The sequence below is a fragment of the Odocoileus virginianus genome, chromosome 12 (assembly GCF_023699985.2).
Source record: "Odocoileus virginianus isolate 20LAN1187 ecotype Illinois chromosome 12, Ovbor_1.2, whole genome shotgun sequence".
In the NCBI taxonomy this organism is placed as follows: Eukaryota; Metazoa; Chordata; class Mammalia; order Artiodactyla; family Cervidae; genus Odocoileus; species Odocoileus virginianus.
The window spans coordinates 41,472,471-41,484,335 of record NC_069685.1 but is presented as its reverse complement, the minus strand read 5'-3'; the positions used below and the strand labels follow the sequence as shown (position 1 = coordinate 41,484,335).

Here is an 11,865-nt window from a genome sequence, read left to right as displayed (position 1 = left end):
ACCCAGGGGGGTGAGGTGGGGAACTTGACCCAGGAAAAGGTAGAGGGGAACGCACTTCGTGTAGAACTTCTCCCTCCCCATAACAGAGCCCAGAGGTCAGGTGCCTGGGCAGCGGGCGGTGGAGAGCACGGGGAACCATGGAAGGACAAGACCAGCCTGCAGGAAGACCCCTTAAACGAGAGGCAGGAGACACGTGAAGAAGTCCTAGACTGGGGTGCAGGATAGTGAGGGAATGAAAAACCCTCATTTTTCACATGCCCCGACTCTCGGCTGAGGTGGTCTGTCCCCCTCTGCGAACCGAGTAAATCCCTCACCCGGCCCTGGATCTGAAAGGGCGTCGAGGACTACCCACCCTTGGGCCTCCCATCGCGGGTGGGAACCTGGACTCCCCAGCTCTGTTCACCCTCCCCCAGCTGCGGGGGCGGGGAAGGGCGGTGACGGTGGGCGTGCCCCTCCGCGCAGATGTCCCGCTTGGCTGGAGAGGCCCCCCCACTTTCCCGCTTATGAGCTCCCATTGATAGATTCTATCAGAATGAGGCCGCGGCTGGGGAGGCGCAGTGACGCACACCCCGCCCCTCCCAAAACAAGCAAACAGAAAACCAGGGCAGCACCTCACCTCCCTACACCTCCCACGTGCAAGGACGCCCGCCCAGGTGCGCGCGGAGGGGCGGGGAGGGGCGCGGCCTCCCAGCTCCCTCCCCGAAGGGGCGGGGTAAGGGCGGGGCGGGGCGCGGCTTAGGTGGGGCGGGGCCGGAGGCGGAACGGTGGGGCCAGGCTGAAGAGGCAGAGCGCGGCCTGGGCGGGGCCAGGAGGGGGTGGGCCCGGGGCGGGGCGGGGCTCGCGTCGGCTCCGCTGAAGCTCCCACTTCCTCTGGCGCCGGCTGCCTGACGGAAGTACGTCAGTTGTTATCCGCTCGGGGCGCCGCTGCCACCGCCGCCTCACGAGCCCCGGCGCCTCAGCCCCGGTCAGCGCCCCGCCCGCCTGCCCGCCTGTCGGGCCTCAGCCCAGCTTTCGCCCGCCGCCAGTCGCGCATGGGGCGTGCCCTCGGGGCCGCGGCCGAGGGCCGCTGAGCGCCGGCCGCCCCTCCGATGCGCGCGGCCTCCCGCGCCGGGGCGCCCAGGCCGCGCAGGGCCCGGGGCTGAGGCTACCCGCGCGGCATGTCCGGCCCGACCCGCCGCCCGCCGCCGCCCAGGGCCCGAGTCCGCGCGGACCGCAACAAGCCCGGCGGGGCCGAGTAGCGCAGCGGCAGCGGAGCGGGAGCCCGACGGCGCGGCCGCAAGGTCACCGCGCGCCATGGAGGCCAAGGTCCGCCAGAGCCGGCGCTCGCGCGCGCAGCGGGACCGTGGCCGGCGCCGGGAGGCGGCCCGCGACGCCCGCGACCAGAGTGCGTCGTCGGGGGATGAGCCTGAGCCCGGGCCCGGCAAGGAGAACACGGGCCTGCCCCGCGCGCCCCCGCCCCGCGCCGCCGCCGCGCGCCCCCCGCGCCGCCGCCGCCGCGAGTCCAGCTCGCAGGAGGAAGAGGTCATCGACGGCTTCGCCATCGCCAGCTTCAGCACGCTGGAGGCCTTGGAGGTAGGTGGGCCCCCGCGAGCATGTTGCCGCGGAGTCGCGAGAGAGAAACCCCTGGGGCATGGGCACACCCACCCCCTTAGGTCTCCCAGGGCTGCGTGGGCCCCAAGCGCCTAGAGGGTTGCTCCGGGAGGACCCAGCACCCTGCGGGGGGTGCGGGCCTGTTGGTGTTTTAAGGAGCTGGGGAGAAAAATCTCTAAATTATACTGTCCAAACTGGGGACTGCCTGGCTACTCAGTCTTTTTTCAATTGTGTTTATGTTGCCAAAATATCACTTGATTCGGTTCAGGATGTGCTAGGGAGGTGAGCACTGCTGAACTTGCATGGAGGCCGTGATAAAATGGATACTTGAGGGTTCTTCCTGTTCTCCTCCTCCCTCTCCTCGAGGTTTCTGTTCACACGCGGAGAGGGAGGGTCATATTTTAGCCCCTTCTCTCTGCCACCGCTGTGTGCTGCGTGGTTATTAGGATGGCAGAAAATATTGCTTGTCTGGTTGAGTTATTGTGGACAATATTTGTTGAGCAAATAACGTCCCTTCTCGCCTGAAACCAAGTGAGTGGAAAAGGAAATGAATGCTGTCAGAGCTGGCAAGTGCACTGGTCGGGAGCTCTTGTCTCCTAGAACTGGCCTGGGTAGGAATGCTGCCTGGCCTGGGAGTCCTGTGAGCCCCAGTCAGCTAGCCAGCCCCTTTACCCTCCAGGGGCCCTAGACAGTACTTATTTCGGGGGACCAGCGTCTGTGGGGTTTGGGGTCCCAGGAAATGCTTAGTTAACAGTTCCTCTTTTCTGAGGAGTTGGGGGCCAATGGCCTAGGGCTCCCCAGTCTCAGAAGCTAAGCTTTGGGGGAGAGGAAGTTCCCACACTGCAACCCCTTTCCAGGGTTGCCCCGCCTCTGTAGAGAGCCTCAGGGTCAGGTGCTGGCAGCCAGGGACAGGTGGCCCGGGAACAGGTTTGCCACTTTTTGTCTGGACGCATGGATGCACTTTTGTCAGAGCCTGTGCTAACACCGCCCCAGGTCCCCTGTTGTGCTCATCTGGGAAGCCTGGGATGGCTCCTGGGCCTAGGGGTCCTCAGCTAACACCCTTTGTCGGGGTGTGGTGGTTGGTGCAGGCCTAGGCTCTGTCCTGGGGAAGGGAGGCCCCAGGGCTAAGTTTTCAAACCAGGTCCTGCCCTGCGGCCTCTGAGAGTGGACACACCACCCACCTTCCAGATGCAGAACCGCCCTGTCAGGTGGGGTAAAGACAAAAACGCTTACTGTTGCCTCCAGGGCCCTGCACCCCATCAGCTGGCCTCTGCCACCTGACATCCTCTCACACCAGTGTGTCAGCCCCTTGCAGGTTCTGCCTCAGGGCCTCTGAACTTGCTGTTCCCTCTCTCTGGGCTCTTCGGCGCCTTCCTGTCTCAGTGCAAATGGCACTCAGAGAGGCTGTCTCTGGGCATGGCCTGAAGCAGCACCCCTTCCTCCCAAGCTGTGCATCTCCCCTTGTTATTTCACACACTGTCTTTGCCGCCAGTTTCCACTCTTTCTGAAGCTGTCTGCTGTTTTGACGCTCCAGAACTTGTAGCTGAAGGAGAGCAGGCACCAAGCCTGTGTGTTTCCGCTGAGGGTCCTCGTGCCCCCATGTTCTTGGAGTGAACCAGTGAGAGGAGAAACAGGCTCAGGGAGGCTGTGCCTACTCAGTACCCCACACACTGCCTGCACTCCCTGCACCCCAGGGTACACCCCTGGCGGTACCCCTCCTGCCTCAGGGGACACACAGTGTGAGGGGACTTCTGCCGGCTCAGACCAGCCCCAGCCAGGTCATGGTGAGACTGAGCTTGCCTTCTGCTTGGCATTCACGCAGCCGCATCACGCCAGGCCGCTCCACACACCTTTCTCTGCCCTTCTGAGCCAGGGAGGGGTCTGCCTGTTTTGGAAAGTACGGGGCTTCTGGACAAGTCAGAACTTCTAGATCAGCCCGCTTGTTTGGCCTCATTTCTTGCTAAAGTGTAGTGGTTTTCCCCCAGAGTTCAGATAATTCATAATGAGGGTGATAGTCACAGCATGCAGCGAACGAGTACTCCCTCTACCAGGTGCTGTTCTGAACCTGCTGTCCCCACTGCACACATGGGGACACTGAGGCCTGTCGTCTGCCGTGTCAGGACCTCGGCGTGCCCCGTCTCGGAGTTCTGCCAAGCCCTCTCGAGTCTGTCTTGGCCTCTATGTGGACGCAAGCTGCCACTCTTGGAGCATAACCTAATGTCAGGTGTGGGGGCCTGTGCAGAGTGCCAGCATCCCTCGGGGCCTCCTTATCTTTGTCCTGAGGATGCAGGCACCCACCCCCAGTTCCTCCAGGCTCCCTATCCCTCTATGTCCTGCGAAGGCCCCCTCCACCCTGTGTCCCCGGCAAGTCCTAGGCCCCCTCACCCTCAACCCCCTGTCCCTGTGTCTGCTCCAGAGGAAGGCTGACACAGTGCCTGCCTCTGGGGCAGCTGAGAAGATCACTGGCCACCTCTGTTAAGTGCTGTGGACCCAGCAGGCGCTCCGTAATGTGGCAGGGGTGTTGTCGACTGAGGAGGGGCCCCAAGTCTGTCTGGCTCAGGACATGGACACAGTCTTGGGGGTAGAGTTATCTCCACTGGAATCCAGTGTCTGAGCTGAGGGTATGCAGAAGTCATGGTCTGGGCACGGGGTCGCACACCTAAGCCCTCGTCCCCTATCGGCTTTCCGGTTTTCCATTTATCCAGGTGGGGACAGTGAGCAGGTTGCCATGGGATAGGGGCCCTGTGGTTGGGGCAGCACAGGACATCTTTTTCCCAGGGCTTTCCCTCAGAGCAGCCGGCCCTTGCCTTCCATGTTCCTCCGTGTTCTCCGGGTCTGGAGAGAGCTTTTGGCACTAGAACCACTCTTCTGGTTTGGCATCCATATGATTCTTTGTTCGTTTGCTTTTCAAACAGCAAAACACTTTTACCTGGTTCAAGTAAATTTTATGAAAAGGTATATATATATATATTTTTGAAAAGGTATATTTTGAAAAAAGTTAGCACCAGACTCAGTCTTCTTCAGTAACTCCTGTCCCCAGCTCCTGGCCTTTCCAGAGTATGTTATGCAGCTATAACCACACTTGTAGTCTTGTGACTCTCCTTTTTGCAGAAGGAAAAGGTTATCTGCCACATCTGTACATATGTCTGGGACGTGTGTACCCAGGAATAGAGATGGAAAGGAAAACACCCAAAGTTATAGCTGTGGTCACAGGCAACTTCCTTTCTCTAATTCTTTGTTTCTTACGTTTTGATCAACACGTGTAGCTTTTATAATCCACAAAACATACACCCTGAAGCCGTTCATGACCTGCTCCATATAGCGTTGTGCTTGAGAAACCCTGCTCCTTCCTCTGACACATCGGCAGGTGGACAGTGGTGTGTGGGCAGCTGATCCTGGCCCAGCCCCACTGCTCCCAGCCTTTGGGGCTGTCCAGGGGCTCGCTGTGTGTTTCACCCAAAAATAATGGAACCCCTCCCAGCTTGGGATGTGGGCCTTATGCCCAGTGAGGGGTGGGTTCAGGACTGGACATGAACCCATGGGGGTGGGGGAGTCAGTGAAGGTTGCCAAGACACCCGCTTTCCTGGGCCACATTGGGGAGGGTCAGTGGTGGTGATCCCTCTGCGAGTCAGGTTCAGTCCCCCCTTGGGGCAGAGAGCTCGTGGTCTGTGCTGGCTCGGTGCTCAAGGCCAGGCGTGTGGGGAGCTGGGATGTAGCCCCCACAGCCCATGGACAGAACCCCATGCTGTTGGTTAACCTGGGGGGCCATGTGCCCAGCCTGGCCCTCAGACGGGGGTAGTCAGGGCTGACAATACACAGATGATTGGGCGCTGTGAGGAGAGCCAGCAGCCAGAGAAGCCTTCAGCATGGAAAACATCCAAGTCTCCAGGCCAGAGCACCTCCATCAGGCTGCCTTTTGCTCTTTAGATGGGGAATTTGAGGCCTGTTGGGGAGAGCGGGGGGCTTTGCCTGCAATCATAGGCTGGAGGTGTGGTGCCGAGCTTGGAACCTGCCTAGGATGTGTTAGGCTGCTCCCCTTGCCCCTGCTCCGCAAGGGCCCACAGCTCGTTGTGATGTGCACAGCCTCCAAGGGGAACCCTGGCAGCCAGTGAAAGCAAAGCCACCACATGGCCCCTCGGCCCACCTGGGTGTCCACCAGCCCAGGGCAGCACTGGTTTTGCTAATCGTGGGGTGGGAGGGGCTCTGGGCCCAGCCTCAGTCAGGCCTGGCGTCTCTGCACCATCACCATCTCCTGTCGTGGAGGAGACAAGCTTTGTGGGAGCAGTTTTGACAATAGCAGCAGCTGAGCGCCTGTCTTGAGGACTTCCCTGTCCTCACACACCCACTTTGTAGAGAAGCAGCTGAGACCCAGGGAGGCCAAATCCTTGCCCAGGATCTGCCCGCCACCATCCCAGGCCACAGAAATCACAGTTCCCCTGAACTTGGCTGCATTTTTCAGACACTCTTTGGGAAGAAGCTGAGCTTAAGCAGAGGGTGGTTCTGCCCAACATCTGAAGGGTCAGCCTTTTCGTGGGCTGCAGGAACAATGCTGTGGTCGGGGCCGGCTGCCTGACCTCTGCGGAAGGGCCGACCCCCCTGAGCACTGTGGGGATCGGCGCCAGACTGCAGAGCCTAAGGCTGCACCGGGCTTCGAGGGCTCAGCTGCGTCCCCCAGTATCACCCCATGTCCATCTCGGGAAGTAAGGTCACAGGGGAACACTGGTGACACACAGCAATGATGGCAGCCAAAGCCCTGATGGATGGTGGCCTTGTCTCTGCTGGTCAGCATGTTACCTTCACCTGCCCCCGAGCACAGGTGAGGGTCTTGAGCCCCCCGTCGGGCCTTGCCGTTTCCTGGGCTCCCTTATGCCAGCTCACTCCCTTGTTCCCCCGTGCCTGGGGCTTGTGTGCATGGCACTTGTGGCCTCAGTGCCTCTGGGGCGTCCCTGTCTGTCTCACCTACACTGTGCCCAGCCCCAGTGAAGCCCATGTGGACCTGATGACAGAGAGGGTGGTGGGCACCTGTCACCACTTCCACCCTCTCCTGAGCACCTGGAGGCTGTGCTGGGGGAGAGCGTGGCAGAGAAAGGGTTCCACGGCCTGGAGCCTTCCCTTCCCGCTAGTCAGGTTTGCCTGGGAGGGGCAGTAGCCTGGGTTGTGTGGGGCTTCTCCGTGGCAGCTGCAGCAGCTTTCTCTCTGCCCTTGTTCTGGTTTCTGGGCCGTGTGTGCACGTTTGCGCTGTTGGGAGGGTGGGGGGTCCGCAGCCCAGGTACGTGTACACAGCGAATTCTGTTCAGGTGGGCAGTTCGCTGCCTTCTGGAGGAATGGTGCTGGAGTCTGGAAGCCACGCCCACCGTGGGCGTGGGGGTCACCGAGCTGGGGGCAGCTGAGTGAGAGCAGCGGCACACACTGAGACACCCTGAGCCTTGTGGTTCACACGCTCGGTGAGGAGCCCTGGGAGTTGGGGGCCCTCCGCACGTGGGGAGACTGAAGCATTCACCTGGCCTCTCATCTGGGGCAGAAGTCCAGCTGGACGGGGGCCAGGCCCAAGTGCCTGCTGTGGTCACACTTGCTGGGCCGTGCTCCCTGCCCGCACCTCTCTGCCAGGAGCCCCTGTGCACCTTTGGTGACCGGGGAACCTGCTGCCCCGAGGACACATCCCCAGGTGCAGTCTTCATGAGGCCTCTGGGGAGCCAGGCCACTGCCCGTTCAGAGGTTTTCAACACTGTGGGTCGCATCACTGAACCATGGCCTCCCTCACCCAGCCTTCGGCAACCCCTCTTGCCTGGACTGTTGCTTGGGATGGTCTCTCGCTCTCAGTCACCGGGACCCAGGCAGTGGTGGCCCCAAGGCAGGCCTCGCAAGGCTCGAGTGGGTCTCCCAGGCCTCTGGAAGCGACTGCTGGCCAGCAAGGAGGGCTCTGACCCGTCATGCCCTCCTGACTCATTGAGCACTGGCTGTGTCTTGTGCCCCGCGCCAGCTTTGGGCTTGGCTCTAGGCAGAGGAGGCGAACAGGTAACTAGACTTGCAGGAGACTGGAAGGAGGTAACGGGCTGTGATGACAGCATCTGCCATGAAGGCAAGGCAGGTGCTGGGGAGGAGCTGGGGCGGGTGGGGCTTGCAGGTTGAGAGGCCGTGGAAGGTCTGTGAGGCCAGGAGGGGCGCGTGCGGTGACCGGTCACCGAGGTCACCTGAGATGCTTTCTCTTCCCGGGAGCTGGAATCTGAGACCTTTGTGGAATCAAGTGCTTTGGGGAATTAGGACAAATGTGGTATTTGGTTCCAGTTCGGTGTGGAGAATCTTCTAGGACCCTGATTTGCCACAGTAGTTCTGGAAAGAAATCTCACTGAGTTTCCCGTTTTGTTCAGCTCACCAGGACTTCTTATGTGTGTGGGAGGAAAGCTGGTTTTGATCCTGGTGTGCACGTGGGGCTGGGGTGTGGGGGTGCTGCTGTGCGTGTGTGTATGTGGGAGGGACCTTGACCTGGGAAAGCATCTCCAGTGGCCCTGGCTCTGCTTCTTCCTTGGAACAGATGTTTAGGGCGGTCACCGCCCTCTGGACTCTGCACGGAACTGCATATGTTGACCTGGCAGCTTGTGCTGTGGGGAGCAGAACAGGCATCTGTGCACGGCACCTGTGTGACCCTGTCAGGGGGCCCCCACTTACGTGCCATTGCCAGGGAAGTACTGGGGGCCCAGAGCCTGGCCCAGTCAGTGGTGATGCCGAAAATCACACCAACAGGAACGACAGCAGCCAGGGCCTCGGTTCACCTCACCCTCCCAGCATCCCCTACAGAAGGTGCATGGTGTTCCCATTTTCTCCTCAGTTTTCCCCTCTGAAAACTCGGGAGTTAAGTTACTTCTTGAATCTGCATGGCTGGCAAGTAGCAGAGCAGGATGGGAACCAGGCACAGGACCTGGGTCTGTGCTGTACCACGGAGGGGCAGGGGACTGGGGGTAGAGGCCCTGTAGCCAGAGAGCGGCAGGGCTCCCACCTGTCCAGCCTGGGCTTCACCACTCTGGCCCGGGGCTGCATGTCCGACCACCCTGCCTTTCCTGTCCTCTGGAGGGAGGGCCCTCACGATTTCACACTGAGTCAAGAGTTAGCCCTGTGGGGATCAGGTTCCTGGTGGGACTTCCAGACCAGCCCCCACAGGAGCTCCAGCCCTTTGTGGCCATCAGCCATGTTCTGAATCCTCTATCCCTGCCCTGTCCCACTGGTTGCCCCAAATCTGACGTATTCTGCCACCTTGGGTGCCCGGCAGCTGCCACTCTGCCTGCAGACACTCTCCAGCCTTGGGGGAGGGCGGGGGTGTTCCTGGTCCTGGCCCCAGGTCTCCCACCTCTCATGAGAGCTAGTCCCCACAGGGACCCATGGGCTCTGCCACGATCCCATCTCTTACTTGCCCTCACGTACCACAGCTGTCCCCTCTGGCCCCCAGGCTTGGCGCTGTGTGCTGATGCTCAGACCCTGGCAGGCCCCTGGCCAATGCTTTTCCCACATTCCACTCAGCCTGCCCTCACCTCAGTCTTGGCTCCACCTGCAGCCCCAGTGAGGATTTGTCAGACAGGAATGCTCATAGACTCATCTGGATAAAGCCAAGGGCCCCTGACTCCTGAAATCACATCTCTGCCTGACCCAGATTCCCCAGGGGTCCCCTGTCTGTTGTCCATGGAATGAACCCATGTTCCTTCCCCTCAAGGCCTGGCCCTGCCTCCCTCCTCACCTCGGGCCCTGCACCCAAGGAGCGCTGCTGCGGGGCCCTGCCCAGCTCTCGTCATCTCCCAAGAGCAAGCTCAGGATGCTGCTTCTGAGGCCCTCCTATCAGCCAGGGTGGCCCTGTGCCTGCTCTGGGCCTCACTCTCCTCATCTCGGGGTGATAAGGTGGAAGTACCTACTAGTGGTCCTGTACCTCCCTATCTCTTCTCTTAGCTTGTTTTTCTTCATCCTCCACCCACACAGAACACGAGCATGAGATGGTTCAGCAGCAGCCGTCCTGGCCGCTCCCCCGCTGGGCCGGGCTACAGCTGTGCAGATTCCAGGGCCAGAGGGGGAGCTCCCGGGACCATGAGCTTGAGAGGAGCTGTGGCAGTCCTGGTTGAGCATGGGATGCACTATCTGGCTGTGGAGGAGCGGGTGCTGAGCCTCCGGGGGCGGGGCTCATGGCCTGTGGTTTCCTGAGCAGAGACTAACCTTATGTCGTTGTCAGAACGGTGGTTTGTGACCATCAAATCCCAGTGTAGTGCAGGTTAGAGGGTCGGACCCGGTCACGGGGTGGGGGACCCACGCATGGACATAGTGTTGGGTGGTGGCTCAAGCAGATCCACTGGGCGCAGATCTGGGCAGGTGGCTGTCTTTGTCCACCTCCACGCCGCCTCATCTACTGGGCGCTTCCAGTTTGCCCAGACCTCTGTCTGCGTCGTCAGTCATCTCTCTGGCTGGTCTTCAGCCACAGGGTGGGTGGGTCTGCATGTTCTGTTTCCAGGTGACTGTTCTCTGTCCTGACGGCAGGGGCTTAGTCAGTGGATATGGGAAGAGGTGGGTACCTTCACAGGGCCTGGGAGGGGCTCCCTGCTCATGTGCCAGGAGCTGGGCCTGGTAGGCACTGGCTGAGGCTGCTGGAGCCGGGCTCTTGACTCCCTGCCCTTGACCATTTGCCCTCCAGCCGAGCCCACATCACCAGGTGCTCAGTGCCCCGCGCTCACTATGGGCAGGTGCTCGGGGTAGGGCCCTGAGGAGCAGCACAGTGGGACCAGGATGCAACGAGGCAGGTCCTGGAAGCTTCCAGAGCAGCAGAGGTGTCAGTGAGGTCTTCAGAAAACAGCCCTCGGGCAAGGGGACCCTCAGGGATGCCTTGCCTAGAGAGTCAGCATACTGGGTGTGGTGCTGGGGCGGTGTGGGTGTGACATAGGCGGGGGACGGGTCAGGGAGGAAGTTCTGACCGGGTGGCGCAGCTGGAGGGGAGACTGGACCTGGCCCCACAGAACAGCTGAGCCAGTTCCAAGTGCAGCGCCTGAGCCCAGACAGGTCCCCGGCTGGGGCCCGAGGTGCCTGTGGCCTTCCTTCACCTGGAGCAGGGCCCGGGGCGGGGGTTAGGGCAGGCGGAGGACCCTCTCAGCCCCCCATTTGGTTCTCTGCTCCCTGTGTGGGCGGGGAGGGGCTCTAGCAAAACCTGTGTAAATGGAGGCAGATCATCTTGTCGTGGTTCACAAGGCTTTCCTTCCCTGTCTCTCTAGGACTTCCCTGACTTTGGCGCTTAAGTCCCATGGCTCCAGAACCCTCTTAGTCCCAGGCAGACATGGAGAGTTGGTCACTTGGGGAGTGGGGGCATCGGATGCTGGTGGGCAGTGCAGCCTAACTGCTTTCTGGCTGGGGGGAGGGGAAGGGGTTACCTCCTGGGGAAAGACCCTGGCAGTAAGCCACAGGCTCCCCCAGTTGCTGGGAGGAAGCAGCTGCACGTGGAGTCTCTGCCCCAGGGTGTGAACCACAGCCTAGAGGAGCAGGGTGGAGAGGCTGCGATGTTACTGAGGTAAGCGGGTGCCGGAGTGTTGAGCCAAAACTTGCGGGTGAGGGGCAGTGAGCCATGTGCATGCCAGGGCAAAGGAAGCAGCTGGGCCAAGGCCCTGGGGCGGACGAGCTCTGATGGGAGATGGCAGCCTGCCAGGTGAGCCAGGGTGAGGCTCTGAAGGTAGGATGGGTGGGGCCCACACTCAGACTGCAGGCAGGTGGGATTTGACCCCAACTCCTGGACCCACAGAGAGCAGGTGCCTGAAACAGGAGTCAGGGAGCGCTGCTGGGGCCCTTGAGTCCAGGAGGTTCTGGGAGACAGGCAACCTCAGCCACTCCAGTCCCCTGGCCATGTCCCAGGGTGACATGGCCATCCCACAAGGCCTCCCTCCAGGAAGTGAAGGGGCAGGTGGGGCGGGAGGCAGTGGTGAGGCCTCAGGTGGGCCGTCCACGGGGGCCGTTTGCACTCTCACCCTGCTGAGGGGGCAGCGAGAGTTGTCCACGTTTGGTGAGGAGGGGTGAGCTCTGTGGAGTTGGGGCCCAGGTATTGGGGAACAGACCCCAAGATGGTTCACAAGAGTGTGGAAGGGGTCTCCTGCTCAGTTGGAGAGAGGTGGCCACGCCTTTGCCTGCAGAGTCTGCGGCCTGGAAGGGCCTGATCCACGTGGGAGCAGGCAGCCTCGGCCCCCAGTGAGGGGAACAATTCTGAGTCTGTGTTTGCCAGTTTTAATTACTTTTATCTCTCCATGGTTGGTTTACTGAAGCACA

The 11,865-nt window shown here is 61.1% G+C and overlaps 1 protein-coding gene across 27 annotated transcripts in view; it reads left to right on the top strand.

The window, feature by feature from the left end:
• Window positions 1-878: 878 nt before the first annotated feature.
• FBRSL1 (fibrosin like 1) overlaps window positions 879-11,865 on the top strand; it is an 83,379-nt gene continuing 72,392 nt past the window's right edge. For 26 of the 27 annotated variants that reach the window (XM_070475001.1, XM_070474989.1, XM_070475013.1 and 23 more), the window contains exon 1: window positions 886-1,572. In XM_070475001.1, the coding sequence (XP_070331102.1) occupies window positions 1,294-1,572 (279 nt within the window). In that variant the 5' untranslated portion in view covers window positions 886-1,293. Of the gene's footprint in view, window positions 1,573-11,865 lie in introns of all 27 variants that reach the window. The other variant, XM_070475012.1, reaches the window with a different exon arrangement.